The sequence below is a fragment of the Pseudorasbora parva genome, chromosome 19, assembly GCF_024679245.1.
Source record: "Pseudorasbora parva isolate DD20220531a chromosome 19, ASM2467924v1, whole genome shotgun sequence".
In the NCBI taxonomy this organism is placed as follows: domain Eukaryota; kingdom Metazoa; phylum Chordata; class Actinopteri; order Cypriniformes; family Gobionidae; genus Pseudorasbora; species Pseudorasbora parva.
This window is the reverse complement of record NC_090190.1, coordinates 40,432,384-40,455,610: the sequence shown is the minus strand read 5'-3', so window position 1 is coordinate 40,455,610 and position 23,227 is coordinate 40,432,384. Positions and strand designations below refer to the sequence as shown.

At 39.2% G+C, this 23,227-nt stretch overlaps 3 protein-coding genes across 6 annotated transcripts in view; all 3 read right to left on the bottom strand.

The window, feature by feature from the left end:
- Positions 1-1,380: 1,380 nt before the first annotated feature.
- Positions 1,381-18,253, bottom strand: LOC137048003 (uncharacterized). 4 transcript variants are annotated; one of them, XM_067425953.1, is made up of 11 exons: positions 17,277-18,253; positions 11,826-11,991; positions 11,430-11,664; positions 11,082-11,349; positions 10,817-10,994; positions 9,023-9,099; positions 8,732-8,912; positions 4,754-5,002; positions 4,509-4,680; positions 4,313-4,422; positions 1,381-1,823 (listed from the first exon to the last, which is right to left on the bottom strand). In XM_067425953.1, the coding sequence occupies exons 1-11, from the start codon at positions 17,538-17,540 to the stop codon at positions 1,600-1,602; spliced, it is 2,124 nt and encodes a 707-aa protein (XP_067282054.1). In that variant the 5' UTR covers positions 17,541-18,253; the 3' UTR covers positions 1,381-1,599. The 4 variants fall into 4 exon arrangements, with proteins under 4 accessions (XP_067282054.1, XP_067282056.1, XP_067282053.1 ...); XM_067425955.1 differs by lacking the exon at positions 17,277-18,253 and adding an exon at positions 16,352-16,463; XM_067425952.1 differs by lacking the exon at positions 17,277-18,253 and adding an exon at positions 15,728-16,345.
- Positions 18,254-18,397: 144 nt separating this feature from the next.
- Positions 18,398-20,531, bottom strand: rplp1 (ribosomal protein lateral stalk subunit P1). Its single transcript, XM_067425956.1, has 4 exons — positions 20,316-20,531; positions 19,624-19,698; positions 18,606-18,720; positions 18,398-18,519 (listed from the first exon to the last, which is right to left on the bottom strand). Exons 1-4 carry the CDS (start codon positions 20,385-20,387, stop codon positions 18,437-18,439), a joined length of 345 nt encoding a protein of 114 aa, XP_067282057.1. The 5' UTR covers positions 20,388-20,531; the 3' UTR covers positions 18,398-18,436.
- Positions 20,532-21,816: 1,285 nt separating this feature from the next.
- The window catches only part of clptm1l (CLPTM1 like), an 11,187-nt gene continuing 9,776 nt past the window's right edge, over positions 21,817-23,227 (bottom strand). Inside the window, exons 17-18 of the mRNA XM_067424965.1 lie at positions 22,458-22,573; positions 21,817-22,371 (exon numbers count right to left, since the gene is read on the bottom strand). Coding sequence (XP_067281066.1) covers positions 22,287-22,371; positions 22,458-22,573 — 201 coding nt within the window. The 3' untranslated portion in view covers positions 21,817-22,286. The remainder of the gene's footprint in view (positions 22,372-22,457; positions 22,574-23,227) is intronic.

The following is a 23,227-nucleotide window of genomic DNA, read 5'->3' as shown; positions in this document are numbered from 1 at the left end:
AATGTTTCCATTTCATGTATTGTACCGGATTTAGCTCAAAGCTAATTTTCACCCGCAGTCCTTTGGGTGTGTAATGATTTACCAACTGGTAATGATTGGGGTTTTAAATTTTAATTTTAGTTCATACACTGTAAAAAAGAAAAAAACGTACTTGGATGTTTATAGGCACACTATGCAAGCTTTTTGGATTAAAATATCCAAAAATCACTAGAAGAGAGTAATATATGATGTTGATTTGTGTACTTACATTATCCCAAATGTGTCCAAGAATGTGTAAATCTAGAGAATTAAGCGATTTTAACCAGGACATCATACCCATGTTACCATCGAAACACCAGAGATTTAAAAGGGGTCATATGTCGGTTCTAAAAAGAACATTGTGTTATTGGTTAAAGGTTTTAAGTTAAAAAAAGAGGTAATTTTACACATACCTTACATTATTGTTGATCCACTATGGCCACCTAGTTTCTAAAAAGCATGGTGTGCTCTAATTGGTCAGGGATCCAGTGCATTGGCCTGGAGCGCCTGAATAGCTTAAGTATGTGATGGAAATGTACGAGTTTGACAAGGGCCAAATTTTGATGGCTAGTCAGAGCATCTCCAAAACTGCAGCTCTTGTGGGCTGTTCCCGGTCTGCAGTGGTCAGTATCTATCAAAAGTGCTCCAAGAAAGGAACAGTGGAGAACCGGCCACAGGGTCATGGGCGGCCAAGGCTCATTGATGCACGTGGGGAGCGAAGGCTGGCCCGTGTGGTCCGATCAAACAGACGAGCTACTGGAGCTCAAACTGCTCCAGAAGTTAATGCTGGTTCTGATAGAAAGCTGTCAGAATACACAGAGCATCTCAGTTTGTTGCGTATGGGGCGGCATAGCCGCTGACCAGTCAGGGTGCCCATGCTGACCCCTGACCCCGCCGAAAGCACCAACAGCGGCACGTGAGCATCAGAACTGGATCACGGAGCAATGGAAGAAGGTGGCCTGGTCTGAGGAATCACGTTTTCTTTTACATCACGTGGATGGCCTCATTGGCCGGGTGTGTGTGTTTGTGGCTTACCTGAGGAACACATGGCCCCAGGATGCACTATGGGAAGAAGGCGAGCCGGCGGAGGCAGTGTGATGCTTTGGGCAATGTTCTGCTGGGAAACCTTGGGTCCTCCATCCATGTGGATGTTACTTTGACACGCTCCACCTACCTAAGCATTGCTGAGACCATGTTCAGCCTTTCATGGAAACTTCAGGCTTTGGCCTTTCCAGCAGGATACAGAACTGATTTTGGACCTGTGAAGCTTAGAACAGAAGAATAAGATTTGTCATCTTATTTGTTCACTTTGTTAATCAAAAAAAAAAAAAATTCAAAACAAAGCAGCAAAAAGGACAAAGGTTTTCCTTCAAATTCTTTAATTGTTTAAAATAAAAATTATAAAGACTAAGGCATGTAATGAGAAAATGTGTACATATTTACAAAGTAAAGTCAAAAATATAATGATGTTAACATCTGTCTTTACAGGCGGGACCGATATCTCGCCTATCGAAGCTTTGTAAGCTGGTGTTGTGCTATTTAGGACAGAATGTCACTTGTTCTCCCATCCTGTGTTGTGCTTCAGTTTCGGCTGGAGTTCCCTGATGCGGATGGACAGTTTGTAGGCTTTTGACTGCCCCTAGACTGAAGCGCAAGACATGGCGGCCAACAACTTCCACCTTTGAAGGCATTTTGAACAGAGGAACGGGACGTAGGAATGGGGATTTGCATTAGCTCCTGTACAAATGGTGCAGGGTCTGCGAACAGCTCTTCAAAGACGAGCTTCATCAAGTCAGTTACATAGTCTGTAAACACAGGGCACAGAAAGACATGTTATTATGTATACTAATGTTGATCCACAACCAACGTCTTAGGACAGAGGTGTCCAAAGTGCAGCCCGAGGATGAATTTCAAATGGCCTGCAGATTGTCCGAAACGAAATCTCGATCACACGACCACTAAACATCTAGTGAGAAGTGTTTGAGTTCTGCGTAGAGGACTCCGGTACGGCAAAACTCTCTGTGATTTTAATTTAGTTTAAAGGCAGTTGATATTGTCTTGACTTAACAACACTAATATGCTAATCAGGAGAAACACTGAGCCGATCCAGTTAGAATACATTTTCAACCAACAATTCACCAACATTCATCATGGATTTACTGTGGTAACAAACTAACCGTTGGATTTTGTCCAATGTTGGTTTAGAATCTCATTTAGCTATATGGATGGATAGATATATGCGTGGATATATGGATGGATGGATGGATGGATGGATGGATGGATGGATGGATGGATGGATGGATATATTAATGGACGGATGGACATATGGATGGATATATTAATGAACGGATGGACATATGGATGGATATATTAATGAACGGATGGACATATGGATGGATGGATGTATTAATGGATGGATGGATGGATGGATGTATTAATGGATGGATGGATGGACGGATATATGGATGGATGGATATATTAATGGACGGATGGACATATAGATGGATATATTAATGGATGGATGGATGGAAGGACAGATATATGGATGGATGGATATATTAATGGACGGATGGACATATGGATGGATGGATGGATGGACGGATATATTAATGGATGGATGGATGGACATATGGATGGATGGATGGATGGATGGACGGACGGATATATTAATGGATGGATATATTAATGGATGGATGGATGGACGGACGGATGGACATATTAATGGACGGATGGATATATTAATGGACAGATGGACATATGGATGGATGGATGGATATATGGATGGTTGGACGGATATATTAATGGATGGATGGATATATGGATGGATGGATGGATATATTAATGGACGGATGGACATATGGATGGACGGATATATTAATGAACGGATGGATATATGGATGGATGGATGGATATATTAATGGACGGATGGACATATGGATGGATATATTAATAGATGGATGGATGTATATATTAATGGACAGATGGACATATGGATGGATGGATGGATATATGGATGGTTGGACGGATATATTAATGGATGGATGGATGGATATATGGATGGATATATTAATGGACGGATGGACATATGGATGGACGGATATATTAATGAACGGATGGATATATGGATGGATGGATGGATGGATATATTAATAGATGGATGGACGGATATATATTAATGGACGGATGGATATATGGATGGATGTATATATTAATGGACAGATGGATATATGGATGGATGGATGGATGGATGGGTATATTAATGGACAGATGGACATATGGATGGATATATTAATAGATGGATGGATGTATATATTAATGGACAGATGGATATATGGATGGATGGATGGATATATTAATGGACGGATATATTAATGACGGATGGATATATTAATAGATGGATGGATGGATATATTAATGGATGGATATATTAATGACGGATGGATATATTAATAGATGGATGGATGGATATATTAATGGATGGATGGATATATGGATGGATATATTAATGGACGGATATATTAATGACGGATGAATATATTAATTAATGGATGGATGGATGGATATATTAATGGACGGATATATTAATGACGGATGAATATATTAATTAATGGATGGATGGATGGATATATTAATGGACGGATGGACATATGGAATGATGGATATTACTGGACGGATGGGCATATGGATGGATGGATATATGGATGGTTGGACGGATATATTAATGGATGGATGGATATATGGATGGATATATTAATGGACGGATGGACATATGGATGGACGGATATATTAATGAACGGATGGATATATGGATGGATGGATATATTAATGGATGGATGGATATATGGATGGACGGATATATTAATGAACGGATGGATATATGGATGGATGGATGGATATATTAATGGATGGATGGATATATGGATGGACGGATATATTAATGAACGGATGGATATATGGATGGATGGATGGATATATTAATGGATTGATGGATATATCGATGGACGGATATATTAATGAACGGATGGATATATGGATGGATGGATGGATATATTAATGGATGGATGGACGGATATATTAATGAACGGATGGATATATGGATGGATGGATGGATATATTAATGGATGGATGGATATATGGATGGATATATTAGAGTAAGAACCGGCCCCCAGGTGTGTCCACAACATTGAATCTGGCCCCCTTTTTAAAAAGTTTGGACACCCCTGTCTTAGGAACACATCAAATGCATCACTGTGTGTATTTGTAAGTGTATGAAAATAAAACATTTATAACATACCATATGAAGGGGCAGTTTTGAGTGGCTGTGCAGGGCAGTCACCCTTTGACCTGCTGGATGCCCGCTCATGCTCTCCATTTTCATTGTAGTGCATTGCTGCAAGATACAGCCTGCATTACAAGAACGGCATACACGTTAAACATTACACACTTCCAGCCCATTTTGGATATTTATATTTCACCTGAAGGGGTCATACCTGCACAACATCCCAATGAAAGGAAATGCGACATTCTTGGGGGCAAACCGGAGGATCACGCGGCGAAAGGCCTCTAGTGAAGATGTGTGGTGATGGTGACTGAGTTTTCCCACGTCCTTCAGGACTCGCTTACTGCTCAGGATCTTTTCCACTTTGTGGAGAGGCACTGAGCCTTGAAGGACACAAACAGTAAGCTTTATCTGAACTTGGGTCACGTTATAAAATAATCAAATTCTGATGCATACCTGGCTGGAACCACTTTTTGGGATCTCTAGACACTTTGTCCGGATGCGCACATTTCGGGAATACGGGGTTCTCATGGATGTGTATGTTTTGGATGTGGTTGAGCAGGGAAGTCCACTTGGCCACCTTCTCAGGACCAGAAGTAGACGACGTAGCACTCCAGTGTACATGATTCTTTATACTGCACAACCAGTTCTTCACAATTTCACAGCCCTTTTGTTGTGAAAGTTTAGCCAACTTTTTAGACAAACCTGCAACAAAGGATGAAAAGTACAAAAATCATATACAGTCCCTGACAAAAGTCTTGTCGCTTATCTATTTTCTAGAAATAACTGATAGTAACCTGACTTTTTATTAATTAATTGGTGTTAGAAATAGCTCATATGAAAAGCTAAAACCCTCCCAAATGATGTTTAATGCACTGAAATAAATAATGTTCACAGAAAAAATATTTATCATTTAATCAAGACAGAAAGGTCAAATTTTGGCAAGACAAAAGTTTTGTCGCCTATACAGAAATGGAACAAATTTACAGCAAATACAAAAATATGTCAGCAAATTAAGTTGTGGTGCTGTGAGATCCAAATGTAAGATCTTGTATGACTTCCATGAGCTTGAAGGATTTATTGATGAACTCATCAGGAATAGCTAAGAAAGCAGTCTTGCATGCCTCCCAGAGTTCATCAATATTCTTTGGTTTCGTCTTCCATGCGTCCTCTTTCATCCTACCCCACATATGCTCAATGATGTTCATGTCTGGTGACTGGGCTGGCCAATCCTGGAGCATCTTGATCTTCTTCGCCTTGAGGAACTTTGATGTGGAGATGGAAGTATGCGATGGAGCACCGTCCTGCTGCAGAATTTGGCCTCTTTTATGGTTGGGAATAAGAGGTAGCTAAGATTTCTTGGTATTTTAGACTATTGATGTTGCCTTCCACCCTGCAGATCTCTCGCACACCCCCATACTGGATGTAACCCCAGACCATGATTTTTCCGCCACCAAACTTCACTGTTTTCTGGGTGAATCTCGGATCCATTCTGGCTCCAGTAGGTCTCCTGCAATATTTGCGGCGACTGTGGTGTAATTCAACAGAAGATTCATCTGAAAAATCCACCTTCTGCCACTTTTCCAGCGTCCATCCTTTTAGCAGGCTGTGGGTTTTTCAATTGTCTTTTGTTTAGTGCTGGCTTCTGGGCACTGATTCGACCATGGAGGCCATTTCGGGACAGAATCCGACAAACTGTTCTGGTTGACACAGGGACTTTAGGTGACCAGGTCTCGTGGAGCTCTGCTGCAGTGGAAAATGGGCTGGCCTTGGATTTTCGAGCCAACAAACGGTCCTCTCGAGCAGTTGTCTTGTGGGGTCTGCCTGACCTGGGCTTGTCAAAAACGTCTCCAGTCTCTTCAAATCTTTTTTTTATCCTCTGTACTGGACGCTGAGACACATTGAAGTTGTCTGCCACATCAGCAGTGGATCTGGTCTTCAGCCTCTTGATAATCAAAACTTAAGTCTCAGGGTGAATCTTAGGCATGTTTGCAGAGGTCTAGTTGCAGTTGATGTGAAGGTCTAGCGTACTGGGGTTCTTTTTATACACACTTGAGACCTAATTGATCCATTATTAGTCACAAGTGAAGCTCATATGACAAGGTGACAACACTTATGTCTTTGCAAAAATTGACTCAATGGGCTTTACCAAGCTGTGAATATTAGAATACTTTTGAAAGTTTAGTTTTTCACTGAAACATTATCACAAAAGATGGTGGGATTAAAATGAGCCATTTCTTGTAAAAAAATCTTGATTAGAAATATATTTCAGCGGCACTTTAGGTCAATTTGCACACAAGCGACAAGACTTTTGTCAGGGACTGTATCATTACACGTTGAAAGACCGGGAAAGGCTTGCTAAACTAAATTGTGTGAGTGAGGAAGAAGGACGCTGAGAATATTAAATAAATTAACATCTGAACTGTCTCTTACATACACCTAATCTACAGCATAGTCTCCCCTAATCTACAGCATAGTCTCACCTAATCTACAGCTTTCTCTGTTGACCCCCTCTTCCCCAATTTCCTACTTCCTCTCATGCGGAGATCACTGAAAATACACCCAAAATCTCTGATTCAATGTCAATCCTAACGATACAATATTAAATATGTTTGATATCGTTTGAAATGTCTTATTACATCTGATACAAAGATTTCATCCCCACAGAAGTTAACCAGAATATAATAAAGGTTAAGAAGTTTAGAGACATCACGGTGGGTGTGGCTTCAGCCATTTGGTCTTCTAACAATACAGGCATATGGGAAAGTGATTCAATTTAAATTCCCATTGTTAACTATTGAAAGAGGTCACTGTCTGGAGAGTACATGTGGCAGAAAGATCGGGCGCACAACTGTAACCAGGTTGGCCTGTAACCTTGGGTGTCCACTAGATTAATTTGGCATTGTGTAATATTCAGAAAGTCAGGAATGCATCTCTCTCACTCTTTACTTCAGAGAATTTGATGTTATATATGAATTATCTTTGAATTGATTTTGTAATTGGCATTATACACTCACCTAAAGGATTATTAGGAACACCCGCTTAATTTCTCATTAATGCAATTATCTAATCAGCCAATCACATGCCTGATGCTTCAATATATTTAGGGGTGTGTTCCTGGTCAACACAATCTCCTGAACTCTAAACTGAATGTCAGAATAGGAAAGAAAGGTGATTTAAGCAACTTTGAGCGTGGCATGGTTGTTGGTGCCGGACGGACCGGTCTGAGTATTTCACAATCTGCTCAGTTACTGGGATTTTCACGCACAACCATTTCTAGGGTTAACAAAGAATGGTAAAACATCCAGTATGGGGCAGTCCTGTGGGTGAAAATGCCTTGTTGATGCTCGAGGTCAGAGGAGAATGGGCCGACTGATTCAAGCTGATAGAGGAGCAACTTTGACTGAAATAACCACTCGTTACAACCGAGGTATGCAGCAAAACATTTGTGAAGCCACATCACACACAACCATGAGGCGGATGGGCTACAACAGCAGAAGACCCCACCGGGGACCACTCATCTCCACTACAAATAGGAAAAAGAGGCGACAATTTGTACGCGCTCACCAAAATTGAAGATTCTCTCAGGCAAAAAATGTTGCCTGGTCTGATGAGTCTCAATTTCTGTTGAGACATTCAGATGGTAGAGTCAGAATTTGGCGTAACCAGAATGAGAACATGGATGCATCATGCCTTGTTACCACTGTGCAGGCTGGTGGTGGTGGTGTAATGGTGTGGGGGATGTTTTCTTGGCACACTTTAGGCCCCTTAGGGCCAATTGGGCATCGTTTAAATGCGACGGCCTACCCTAGCATAGTTTCTGACCATGTCCATCCCTTTATGACCACCAAGTACCCATCCTCTGATGGCTACTTCCAGCAGGATAATGCACCATGTCACAAAGCTCGAATCTACTAAAATGGCCGCCACAGTCACCAGATCTCGACCCAATAGAGCATCTTTGGGATGTGGTGGAACGGGCGCTTCGTGCCCTGGATGTGCATCCCACAAATCTCCATCAACTGTAAGATGCGATCCTATCAATATGGGCCAACATTTCTAAAGAATGCTTTCAGCACCTTGTTGAATCAATGCCACGTAGAATTAAGGCAGTTCTGAAGGCGAAAGGGTCAAACACAGTTTTATTATGGTGTTCTTAATAATCCTTGTACATTTACTTGATTGTTAATAAATTGTTACATTTGATAAATTCTGACTTAATCTGAAATTATTAACTATCTCTAGTAGGTTATGAACAGGCATAATTTCAACAAAGGGGTAAACAGGATAATTAAATGTATGCTTAACTATTAAATATAAATGACCAAATAACCAATTGGTATTCTAACCTAAATTCAAGATTTAGATAAAATAAGTCAGATTAAAGATTTTAGCAGGCTTACAACGTCACAAAATATATAAAGCTCAAGTCACCTTTTTCAAAGTGCCACAGGTCGTAGAGCTGTGCTATGTTGCGCTCTCTAAGAAACGTCTGTATCTGTGGATGGCGATCCGTCAGGATGTATTCCACTTCCAACCGCTTCGACTCCAGATGATCTAGACAACGCTTTAAGCCCTCCTTCTCCATATGGCAGCTTCCACCAACCTCGTCACTCTGGGTTTAAATGATATTTAAAAAGGCATAAACCTATAAATTAATATTTCACAGTGTAACAATATATATATTGTTAAGTTTAATAAGTTTATGATATAAGATAAGTTTACCTGAACAAGCTGCATGTCAAGAATGGTGTTGCTGGCCAAGTGCATCAGGGTGTAGCTGCCATACTTCACTGAGTGCCCTGAGGAAAACAAAAACAAAAAATTATTTTTGGCCACAGTGTCTACACCAGTCCGAACTCTTGCTGGTTGTCTGTCCAGTGAAACACAACCTGGGGATGCGGGGGTCTCATTAGCAAAACTTGTACTTTACAAGCACGCAAAAAAAATAGATTTTGCGTACAAAAACTATTTTTCAAATGTATAAAACTATGTGTAGACCAGAACCTGTGCATAAATCCATTTATAAATCCCAGTCAGCAGATGACTGAAATCCCCATATATGGAGCTTACAATCCCTAGTTTTACTCTGCATAACCTCATCTGCATATCATTTTCAATGCATTTCAATGCATATTCCCATTCCTGTGACACCATGTTTAGCAGTGTCAAAAATGCCATTGTGACCCTGGGCCACAAAACCAGTCATACGGGTCCATTTTTGAGTTATAAGATAAATAATCTTTAAATTGTTGTATGGTTTGTTAGGATAGGACAATATTTGGCCAGGATACAACTAATTGAAAATCTGGAATCTGAGGGTACAAAAAAAAAAAAAAATCAAAACATTGAGAAAATCTCCTTTAAAGTTGTTCAAATAAAGTCCTCAGCAACGTATATTACTACCAATACATTTCATATATTTACAAAATATCTTCATGGAACATTATCTTTACTTAATATTCTAATGATTTTGGGCATAACAGAAAAATCTATAATTTCGACCCGTACAATGTATTGTTGGCTATTGCCACAAATATATTCGTGAGAAGTGCTCCAGGGTCACATTTGTGCCTTACACATTACATTACTGAAAAGAATCAAATATAATGTTTTAGCATAAATATAATCAATATAGCCATAAAAACTAAATTGTATAATTTAATTCAGATAAAGTTTAGAATAGCTAGAGCTGATTCATTCATTTCTTTAGACCATATTAATTCAAAATATTGAAATCATTTTAAACAATTAAAATCGAATCAAACTTATGAAGTTTTGCTGGTAATGTGAACAGATATTTTAGGATGTATAGGCCATTTTTAATGGAAACAGATAGGCCTAGTTATTTACTGCAGTGTAAATACACTTGTCTGACTCGCATCAGTGACAAAGTATTTTAATAAGGAAACGTGCTAATCTTTCAGTTGCGTCCCTCAAACAGTGGTATTTTCATCATTTTGTGAAGATGCCTTTACATGAAATCAACACCTCCGTGCAGCTGTGGTTGTACAGTAAGCTATTATCAGTGGACCTATTCAAACCGGACAATGGACCGTTTGACCACCGAATACTGCAGTGTGTGTTATAAAGTAAGTGTGCATCACGGATCATCGGTCTCACTAAAACAGATTTTGTCATGAGATATACAGTTTAGTTTAAAAGGGAATGAGCCTACATTTAATCCTTGCCGTCATTAAATCAGCGCGTCACAGGAAAAGTGATCAAAAGTTGCACATCCACATTTTTGAGTAATGACTTTATGTAGCTAATTTTAATGCATAACGCCATTAATGAAACTGGAAAATGTGTAAAATGAAAAATTTACAATTGTTCTTACTTCTCTCAAAGAAGTTCGTACGCATGGGTCAGAGTTTGCATGCAGATGCACACATTTTCCCATCAAGTTTGTTTTTATAAATCACAGCGTATGCATCGAAAGTGGCATACGCCTCTTTCAGGGCCCGTTTAGTGCATACACAACAGTTATATAATAATTACTTGTAAATATAAACATACCCAGTGTATCAGTCCTCATATCTCCAGCAACTGCAACCTTTCCCTCTTCTTGCAGCTTCCTGAAAAGACTGTTCTGATCCAAGTTCCACTTGTGTACTATAGCAGGCTCTAGGTAGTTCCTAGCATGCTTCTGAAATGCATCATAGTGGATGATCTGAAGCTGCATGGCCTTGCAAATCTGAAAACAAATTATAAAAAGCATTACAAACTACATAATAGCACAGTGATTGAGCTGGAAATATGATCAGAAGGGTAATAAAAGCACCGTTTGAAACTGAATGAAGGACGCTCCACTGAAGTATGTGGCTGCAGACACCAGAAGGTTTCCAACAGGGGTACTTCCGATGACCGGCTGGCTCTCCCACTTTCTGTGATAACTGCACTTTGGACAAAGCTGCGTGAACGACACATAGGTGCCCATTCGTCTACGCCAAACATCACACTTTGTTTTGCAAAGTGGACATGTGTCAAATAGCTCCCGCAGGCAGCTTTCAAAAACAATGTACTTTGACACATTGTATGGGCTCTGTTGACTAAACCAAGACAAACAAGAAGTTTTATTCTTTCAAGTCACATCGCCAAAATAACTGATAAAAAGCGGTGTAAAACGTACCATAATCCTGACTCCCCCATACCAGCAGAGTCGTCTGGGTTATATGTGGAATCATGTGGTTCAGCTATGCTTCCTGAAATATCTGCGTCTTCCTCCTCTTCATCTAACTCAACACGACGTCTTTTGCATGGTGTGAAAGGAACGGATTTGATGGGAGTTGAAGATAATGATACTACGGGTAAACTGGGAGTGGTTTCAGCACCTACACCAAAAGAAGAAACCTTATACTGGGTGCCTGCAATTAAAAGGAGAAATGTTGTATCTATACCCAAAGTATGATAATGCAGTCCTAAAACATAATATCTAGTGTATCAGGAAATGCTAATTTTGAAGTGAACTAATCATTAAATGCATTTATAACTGAATACATGAACGGTGTTGCTGCATGTGAAATACCTTTGCTCCGCACGTGTGTTTCCTTTAGTGTACCCCAGGAAAGCTGCGTGGCAATGGAGCGCCTCTTTGGAGGCGGCGTTTCTGTGCTGTCCGTTTGACAACCAACATCATGACTTCGGGGTGAAGGGGGTAAGTGTTCTGAACCTCGACCCGGCTGAGATGTACTCTAAAAGAAACCCAAAACAGAGTTACATCAACTGCATGTACAACCATCTAACATGTTACGATTACTTCTGACAACATACACAACACACACTAAACAAGGTCATGTCACAGCAGAGAATGCTAATATAATAAATCACAGAGGACAAATGCATTCAAACTGTACTTAAGTACATTACTGTACTTAAGCACACTGAGTATCTGTACTTTACTTGAGTATTTCTAGTTTTGGTTTTTTTGGACTTTAACTTCACTACATTTGAAAGACATTTCTATCAAAGTCATCGAAGTTGAAAGTGATTTCTGTAGCAGCTTTGAAAGTCAGTAATTTTTTTCTTCTTTAAAAGGTTTTCCAGAGAGTCTATCAGCAATCACTCTTGTAGGGTCATGTGGTGTTTCCCAGCACTTCTTGAACACTGATCAGTTTATGGCAAAAATGGAAGATGGTTCCTCAGCGCAGTCGGTGTGTGCACCCATGGCCATACTGAGAAAGCATGTTTCCGTTTTCTGATTTAAAGATTAAAGATTAGTTTAGTTGGCATACATTTGATGCATGTCTCATAAAATATAAAAAAATGTAAATGTCTGGGAGAAAGAGCTTGAGCTCAGTCCAGTCTTGTTTTTCACGAGTGCTGCTCTCTTTCGCGTCTTTTCGCACTTGAACTGACCATTAGAGAAAAAATGATGTCAAAATGTTTGGAGATTATTCATGTAAACAAAGTTGATTTTGGCTTAAAGGGTTAGATCACCCTAGCCTGGTTTTACCAGACTCCGTACATTTAATTTGTGCATAGAGTCTGGCCACTCTCCATTGACAAGGGTTTATTTCCGCGAAGGCGAGCACTCTGTTGAGGTTTAAAACTATTGGATCTGCCATAACCAATCGCTAACGTTTGGTCGTGACGTATGTCATGTGCCCTTCGCCTGTTTCACTCTTGGAAATCCGACAAAATACACACATGTGCATGCCACCTCAGTAATAAAACTATAGGTTAAAACCTAAAACTCGTGCATTCGGATTGTGATTTATTCACGTCACGGTGGAGAGGAGAGTTTTGTGATCGGGAACGCGGCGCTCACGTGGTCCGTAACATCACTGTATGCTGTAAATAAAATGTCATATGCTTGGTATGATAATAAATGCTGCTATAAGTAACGGACCAATTCAAATGTTTAAGTGCTTTTATTTTCATTTGTTTGAGCGGTGATGAAATATATTGCTCTTCTGAATACTTGCCAGCATTTTAAGGAAATACAAGTCTATAAATGCATCCTAATAACAGCAAAGCAACCGTATGGTGTTCTGCAGTGGTCAAAAATGATTACAAACAGTGAATTTTGAAGTGATATATTGTTGAAAACTCAGAGATGTGGATTCGGACAGCTGTTACATCAAAACGACCTTGCGTTTGTCAAAAGCAGTCGGTAACTCGGCCGCTGATTTTTACGCGGGTGGTGAGAGACGGACAGCAATAAAATAACTGACCAGTCCCTGTAACTTAAATGATGGCAATGCCTTCCGACCCCACGAGAAACAGTTACCGTCCGAATTGCTTCAGACAACTCCTTCATCACTAACAAAGCGATCTGGAAAATCAAACTTTTCCCGAATTTACCCTGTTGGAGGGCCACAACATCATGGCCACCAACAAACCCCAGCAAAGACTGTTATTGCTCCGGCTTTAACTTCTGGATATTCTGCAGCGGTGCCACAATGCAATAAATGGTTTAGCTTGCATCTTTCACGGCGCCGCCATTACTGAACTACATCTCAAACTAGCGCTCGACATCAACGTCATCGTTCTCAGCCACTCCCTCTGTTCGCTGATTGGACCGATAAAAATTTGTTCGGTGAAAACCTAAGACTACACAGCAGTCCCAGACGTAGTACTGAAGGAAAATAAAAATTGAGTGGAAGTACGTAGGAGGGCAGAGCCAGGCTAAGTTCACCCAAAAAACAAAAACAAAACATATAGTCCTGGTCCGCTTAGCGTTCACACTGGCATTTTTAAACAGCGAACCTAAAGTTACCAAACCAAAGGCATAGGGAGACGCTCACAACCTGATTGGTCGGCTTATATGACGTCGGAGCTGCTTGCCGAACACTCAAAACAATGCAGTGTGCTGATTAAACGCCATCATTTTATGCGTGTACATATGGCATTATTTTTATCAGCTGAGAACTCATGAAGAGCTCATAAAATGTTTAAAACATTCAAAACAGCAGCAGGATTTCCTCCGCTGTGCAGAAAAGAGACGGCCGTTCTGTCGTCTGTACCTGCTAATGGACAACAGGTCCTTTGATGAGAAGAACCAGGTGTGCTTTTTGTGCGTTTTTTCTAGCATTTTCTAAACATGCTCATCGGACCAAATATTGATGTTAAACATGCCAGTGTGAACGCTAAGCGGACCAGGACTATACGTTTTGTAGTACATACAAACTAACCGAACTACAAGTGTGAACGCACCCTGAGTCTGGAGTAGAAACATCCAGAGCCACCGTGCACAGGTGTGTGCAGGAAATGGGCTACAGGTGCAGCATTCCCCAGGTCAAGACACTTTTGGGCTACAGAGAAGCAGCACTGGACTGTTGCTCAGTGGTCCAAAGTACTTTTTTCAGATGAAAGCTAATTTTGCATGTCATTGGGAAATCAAGGTGCTAGAGTCTGGAGGAAGACTGGGGAGAAGGAAATGCCCAAATGCCTGAAGTCCAGTGTCAAGTCCCCACAGTCAGTGATGGTCTGGGGTGCCATGTCAGCTGCTGGTGTTGGTCCACTGTGTTTTATCAAGGGCAGGGTCAATGCGGCTCGCTATCAGGAGATTTTGGAGCACTTCATGCTTCCATCTGCTGAAAAGCTTTATGGAGATGAAGATTTGGTTTTTCAGCACGACCTGGCACCTGCTCACTGTGCCAAAACCACTGGTAAATGGTTTACTGACCATGGTATTACTGTGCTCAATTGGCCTGCCACCTCTCCTGACCTGAACCCCATAGAGAATCTGTGGGATATTGTGAAGAGAAAGTTGAGAGACGCGAGACCCAACACTCTGGATGAGCTTAAGGCCGCTATCGAAGCATCCTGTTCCTCCATAACACCTCAGCAGTGCCACAGGCTGATCGCCTCCATGCCACGCCGCACTGAAGCAGTCATTTCTGCAAAAGGATTCCCGATTCTCTCAATACCAAGTATTGAGTGCATAACTGAACATTATTATTTGAAGGTTGACTTTTTTTTGTATTAAAAACACTTTTCTTTTATTGGTCGGATGAAATATGCGAATTGTTTTAGGTTTTCATGAGCTGTATGCCAAAATCATCAGTATTAAAACAATAAAAGACCTGAAATATTTCAGTTGGTGTGCAATGAATCTAAAATATATGAAAGTTTAATTTTTATCATTACATTATGGAAAATAACGAACTTTGTCACAATATGCTAATTTTTTGAGAAGGACCTGTATATCTCTCTTATCATAGCGAGTGCACCCATACAGCTTCCACATAGCAACACATTATAATTTCCATACCGAACAAAAAAATAAGTTCCCCCTCTTTTCTCACAGAGTTTTTAAACAGAATGAAATAAACATGAAATTATTATTTATTGGCCATGAGACATTATTTGTTTCAAACATATGATTTTTAACCTCATATATATTTAATTATAGTTTAACTGTGAACCATGTTCAACTGAAATGTATGAGTTACATTTGACAGCAGCTACATAAATCATACTTACAGGTTGTGGCCCGTAAAATGCTTCTGTTTTTAAAGTGGGAACTGCTCCATCTTTCAGGACAAGCCGTTGTGCGAATCCTGCTTTGAACTCGCGAAGATTGTGGAAGCTTTCCTCCGTGAAATGTGCAGCACAGAGAGCGAGATTTGGATAATAATTATGAGGTACAAAGTTAAAAATAAATTTTAACCATTCATCCCGAACTCCCCTGTCCCTAGGAAGGCTTAACAAAGTGGCCCTGCAATTGGGATGAAAATAACAGCGTTTCGTCGGCATTGCGGCAACCTCGCTAACTCCAGCCTACTAACTCTTATCCACAATAAGAAATGGCCTCGCTCCCCTTATTTAATATTTTCGGAGGAGTCTGTTTATGTACATATTGGAGCTGGTGATGTCAGCAACCCTGGAGGAATGTCTGTAGTTCCGACCGGTCGTTTGCTGTAGTCCTTAGAAATTGATTTGTTTAAAAGCAAATATCTCCCTTTTGCTTTTAACGTTGTAACTTTGCAAATGTTGTTTATGCTCAAACAGCAACATTACACACTAGCTAAAGTAAGAAAAGTGAAATCGCTTTCTACCTAACACATTCAAATGAATCTAATGATAAACAGCGCTCATACGCTTTACCGGAAGAGGCGGAAGCGGCGACTGTGCCATAATAAAAGTCCCGCTGCTGTCGCCGTGTGTCGGGCTCCTCGTTCAGCTCCACAGCACTCGGCCCTGCGCTGCTTCATAATAAAGTAATGTTAATAATCTCAACCATGACCACTATTTCGGCCAAAGTACCGTGCCGAATCTTTTTTTTCACCGGCTGTGAGGTGAAGACTACAACTCCCAAGATTCCGCGCTCAATTTCACCGGCATCAACCCAACGTTACGCCTTTGTTTTGAATAGGAAAACGCTAATAGGCTGCGTCCTTATCATGCCTTAAAGGTGCCATAGAATGAGTTGAACCAATGTTATATGTGTGCAAAAATTGCTTTCGGAGTGGTAAGTTTAGTATTTATTTTCATTAAGAACCAGCAAAATTGTTACGCCCATACTAGAACTTCAGCCTAAACGATAACTAGCATATAGCATCAACTTTACATGTCAGCAGTCACAACTGCAGTTAGCATTGTAAAAATATTGTAATTATTGTAATGTGTCCCTGTATGATTTTACAATGATAGCTTCTTCACTTTGAATCACGAACTGAACTGGGTAGCACGTAAATGTTGTTATGAATAGAAGCCTTGTCAAATGACTAACGTTATCGTTTTAACTTATAATATGGTGGAGAAGGTGACGTTTGCTATAAGGATCGAGTGAGCTGTAAGCAACTAAAATAACGAATACGACATACTTATCTACGGTTGTATTTTGTAATTTATGACAACACTGGCAGGAAATTATATTAAACTTTGTCATTAGACACACTGTTTATTTATGTATGGTACTTGGAGTTTCCTAGCATCTTGCGTTATCTAGACAATGCGGTCTCTTTAAGACACTTTCAATTTAATCAGAAATTGCTTAGACAGTCATTAAGTGGTTAAAATCACTACTTACTCCTTGCAGGATAGTTGGAATTGAACCTTTCTTCAGTTGTAGATAATGTGCAAATCCTGCTCGATATTGTCCCAGGTTTGAAAAACTGTCCGCGTTGAAATGGGCCGAGCAAACGAACAACTTTGCATTAAATCGTTCCGGTATCCGATTATAAATAAACATCAACCATGCCTGTTGACATTTTTTATCAGTAGGAAGGGTATGGAAAGTCCTCACTTCACCTGAACAGCCTGGAACATAACATCTGTGTCCATGATCTGACATGTTCGCTATCCTCGCACGACGCGGTTTAACTGCAGTTCTGATGGCCTGACAATGAACATTGGCTGACAGATGCAAATGTTGGGGGCGTACATATTAAATGAACCCAACGTTTGCGTCACGGTTGGTGTTGTGCTGAGAATCATTTTTTTTTCCGTGCTGTTTTTCATAAACAAGATTTACATATGAAGTAAATGAGCATGTGATGTCCATGTACTTAACTAATTTCACTATGGCAAGGTTAATTACATTTTTCATGCCTATTATTTACATACCAAGGAAGCAATAGTGAGACTCACAGTGAAGCAATAGCGAGACTCACGGTAATGCAACTTTTCAATCTAGGGCACCTTTAAAATTTTGGTTGGAATAAACATCCATTTGTTACAGTATTTATCAATCTTTTACATGTATTAAAAAACACTGTCCATTGTTAGATCACACCAGCTTAGGTCATTGAAATAAAGCCATTTTTTTTTTTTAAATAATGCATTAAATATTGAAATTAACACTGATAAGTGCTTTAGAAGTATTGTCCATTATTAGTTCATAACATGAATCCCCCCCCCCCCCCCAAAAAAATCCTTTTAACAACACATTTCACTGTAAATTTCCGTTTTCACAGAGGGCTCAGATTAAACAAGGATAGTTGGTTCAATTAAATGTCCCCTTTAAAAACACAACTTTGTGCATTGAGACAAACAATGACACTGACACATTTAAGATATTTCAGTGCAAGCCACTTTCAGTTAAAACACCTCAAACATGCGAGTAGATCAAGCCTTGTCTGTGAAACGGGGAAATACATTCTTTAGGACTAGTGGATACTTCCATTAACCTCAAACCAACGACAAACAGCCTTGACAGTTTCAGTTTTTTTTTTTATTAAAAGAACTGCTTTAGTCGAAAAGACCGAAGCCCATGTCGTCGTCAGACTCCTCAGACTCTTCTTTCTTCTCCTCTTTCTTCTCTTCCTCCTTGGCTGTAATGCAAACAGAAGATGAGTTGAGAGTCTGAAGGGGATTGAACGCAGACATGAGGCGCCTGAATGAGTGTGTGTGGCGTTACCTGGTGCGTCTCCACCTGCAGGAGCAGCAGCTCCACCTGCGGCGGCGACCGGAGCCGCTCCACCTCCCGCTCCAACGTTACAGATCAGACTGCCGATGTCCACGCTGGCCAGAGCCTGAGCACAGGAAGTCATCTCACTTACACTTGAATATTGTCTTTTTGAGTTGCTGATTATAGTAAAATTCAACCTACAGAGTTACTGAGCTGAATTAAGGAGTTAACCCCTTAAGCTGTTGCTTGGCCACCCTCTCATATCACATTTCAGAAATCATAAATTAGCCATTACTCAAAAGCTCATCTGTCTCAAAAACAGTTTTAAAATGGGACATTGCATTGGAATGGAAACCATACTTTAAATTCTTGTAGCAAGTAATTTTATAGTAGTAATAGTAATTTTACCTACATTATGACCCAAACATTTTCTAATCTAGACAAGACATTGTCGGAAAGGTCAGACTTTATGTTCATATTTGGTGAGTGTTGTGATGGAAATGATATTCAGAAAAATGCATGTTTTTGCAAGAAAATACATAAATTAAAATAAATGGAATGTGAATGACACCCAGTGGTTATTTTGGGTACAACACATTAAAAAAACTCATGGGAAATTGTGTCTTTAGAAACATGGTTGATTTGAACTGGCTTTATTTCCACAACTTTTCATACTTTTAGAAGCGCTTTTACTTGAGCCATAATCTGCCCAGCATCTCTAAAACAAGACCAAACTTCGGTCTATATTCCAATTTATTCTTGAATTACAGCCATTTAATTTTGGGCAGTGCAGAGCACAATTCTCAAAGAGGCAGGTGACGGTTAAAGGTTTAAATGTCTCATGTTTGCATCATTTTCCCATTGATCACTGTGAAGCTGCTTTGAAACAATCTGTATTGTACAAATCACTAGAAAAAATGGACTTTTACATAATGTTTAAGCATGATAATGATTCCCAAACAATCGCATTTATCTCTTTCCATACATAAAGGGTCTTATGGGTGCAATGGCTGGGAAATAAACCCACCTTAGCGAAGAGACCAGGCCAGAATGGCTCGATGGTCACACCGGCAGCCTTGATCAAGGCGTTGAGCTTGTCCTCCTGTAAAACACAACCAGAGAACATTAACATATCAGTTTATGGTTTGACTTGGATGTAGTGCAATGGCACAGTGATGCTATCAGATGCTAATAGCATGGTACTGTCAAAGACAAACACATGATAGCACCAGGGTACCATATGATGTGTTACCATGGCATTCATCCTGGAGTAAGATGTAACCATGATATAAATATAATCAAAGTTATGTTGTATGGTCAACATTTTGGTCATCATGCAACTTACTATAGCAAGCAACTTACTGCTGTGATTAGCATGGTAACTTACAGGTATATCAAGTTTTAATCATACAGTAGTGTGACAAGTCACAAACACATTTTAAGAGTAAAACACTAAGTTATCCTGAATAGTGTATAAAGGTACATTTTATAACATAAGTTAGTAGAAAACGCGCGCGTCTCTACTAGTGTCCCACGACACGCTCAAAAGACGTTCACACGCTAGTTAGATTCCAAAAACAGTTAACATTTCAGCAAAAAACTAACATGTATGCAAGCTTAAATCTCTTAAAATCACCGATATTTCTGAGCGTCATATGTACACAGATAGGGTCAATGTCCCGGATGTTCCTTTCGCGCGCGCTAAAACCCCTCACTCACCGTGACGGTCACTTCATCATCATGGAGGATGAGTGCGGAGTAAATACAGGCCAGCTCGGACACAGATGCCATTGTTCTTTCAGCGGGTTACTGTTTTAGACGTGGATGGCTAGATTTGACGGTGCTAGTCGCCGGATTCAAAGGCCTTAGCTTCGTGCGAAGAACCGAGCACCTCAAACACAGCGATGTCAGTGAACGGAAAGGGCCGAAAAGGGGCGGGGTGAGAATTTATATAGGGTTATGCGTCACTTCAGTGGGCGGGATGAGCGTAGAAAAGTGAGGATGTGATTGGTCCGTCTGTTCTGTCAGTTATGTTCGATATCCGCGTGGTCGGTGAGAGCGTTCAAATTAAAATTAAAATTGATGAAATATCAAATTAATATGTGAATACAACAGGAAAAATATAAAAAGTTAAACATCTAATAGAAAATTTAGTTATTTATTTACATGGTAATTAATATGTACATAGTACTTCAAAGTTTACCATCTAAAAACACGTGGTAATGCCATAGTAATTTTTTAGATTTCTTTTTTTTTTTTTTGCATAAACATGCAAGAATAAGGATAGGATCATTTAAGGATAATAATATCTATTAAATGTATATTTATTTGTTTAACATTACATAATAATAACAGGTATTTTATCAAAAAAGAGTGAATTGTTAAAAATGAAAAATAAAGCAAAGAACAATATATATTTCATATTTTAAAACTTTATAAGTACTCATATCTTCTGAAACAAATGTAACCCTGGACCACAAAACCAGTCATTAGGGTATTTTTTTTTAAAATTGAGATGTAAACATCATCTGAATAAATAAGTTTTCCATTGATGTATGGTTTGATTGATACAACTATTTGAAAATCTGCAATCTGAGGGTGCAAAAAATATCGAAATATTGAGAAAATCGCCTTTAAAGTTGTCCAAATGAAGTCCTTAGCAATGCAGATTACTACTACTACTAAATATATATAGTAGGAAATCTAACAATATCTTCATTGAACATGATCTTAATATTCTAATGATTTTGGCATAAAAGAAAAATCGATAATTTTGACCCATACAATGTTTTGTTGGCTATTAACACAAATATACTTGTGAGATGGATGACTGGTTCAGTGCTCCTGGATATGTGTATATATCTCACACACACACTCACTTTAAAACCACTAATATCATGCCAAAACAAATAATATCTCTGAAATATAATGCATTATTAATGGAAACAGCATCAGATAACTTGACTATGGCCCGATTTCACAGATAAAGTTTAGATTAATCCAGAATAGGTCTTAGTTCAATTAGGACATTTAAGTAGCTTTTATGAACATGCATTAGATAAAAACATTACTGATGTGCATCTTGAGACTAAACAATGGTTTGGACTTATTTTAAGATATATCAGTGCAAGTTGCTTTCAGATAAAATACCTCAAACATGCATTTTAGTCTGGGACTAGCTTATCTCTCATCTAAGAATAAAGACAGAGGAAGGCATGTGTTGTTTAATAAAGTCTCTGTAATCCAGCAGTTGAATCACAGAAACACTTTTAATTGGATGGAATGCAAAGACAAGCAAACATCATTCTCTCCCAACACACAAACAATAATCATGTAACTAAAATTAATTCATATTCGGAACAACACAGATAATTCATCTGAAACTCTGGTCTTTTGGCACCCGTGTAATATGGTCTTAATTTCAAAACACTATTTGAGACGGAATTAAAGGTCCCATCAAAATACATTCTGTAAATTTACACCAAGCTTTTCGTAGTCGTACTTCTTAAACTATTACTCAACGATATATAGCAACCATGTGATCTGTGACGGACGCTCCGACAGGGAGTAGCTGCTCAAAATCCTCTGTTTAGTGGCGCAAAACTGAGCCCAAATAGACAAGTGCAGTGTTGTCCTTCGCTTCTGAATCCTGATCTCATGATAGCGCTGAGCTGTCCTGTTGTGCCGATGTCAGTCTTTATGGGATTTTCCTTTGGGCTTTTCATCGTAAGACACGCCGTACTCGTTCACTCTGGTTTTGTCCACTGGATAGAGCCTGAAAAACATCCACACCTCATGCATCATCCGTACGAGATTAACATCAGTTCAACACCACCTCAGACTGAGGAAGAGGATGCTCACCATCTCTGATAGAGGTACACGAGGAACACCACGTCATCCCTGAAACACGCCAGCCGGTGTGACGTGGGCATGGTGATGATGAACGCAAAGACGTCGTCGATAAACGTGTTAAAAGCCTGGTGGGGAAAAAAGTGTCAGAATTATAAGAAACCTAGACCTCAATTAATGAAACTAAAACCTTTAGACAGGCAATGATCTTCAATTTAATATGATAAAGTAAATATATTTAAATTGATACATTTTATCAGAAACTGTATATACTTTAAGGATAAGTTAATATTTATGTCAATATTTTTTTTCAGCAGTGTGATTCACTTCACCTGTCAGTGATCATAATGTTATACCTGATCGGTGTGTGGATATTATATATATACATACATACACCCGTGTGTGTGTGTGTGTGAGATATATATACATACACCCGTGTGTGTGTGTGTGATATATATATATATATACACCCGTGTGTGTGTGTGTGTGTGTGTGTGTAGATATATATATATATATATATATATATATATATATATATATATATATATATATATATATATATATATGATTTAACCACTTAAATTTAAGTGGTTAAAGATAAAAACAATGACAGTAGTATGCATTCAGTAATGTATCATGCCTATTTATAAATTGATACATTTAAAAATTGATTGCATTATATTCTTAATTTTTTATGTTTTATTAAAAAAAAAGTATATATATATTATATGAAGACAAATTAAGCACTTAAATTTAAATTTCAAAAAATAACAAAAACAATT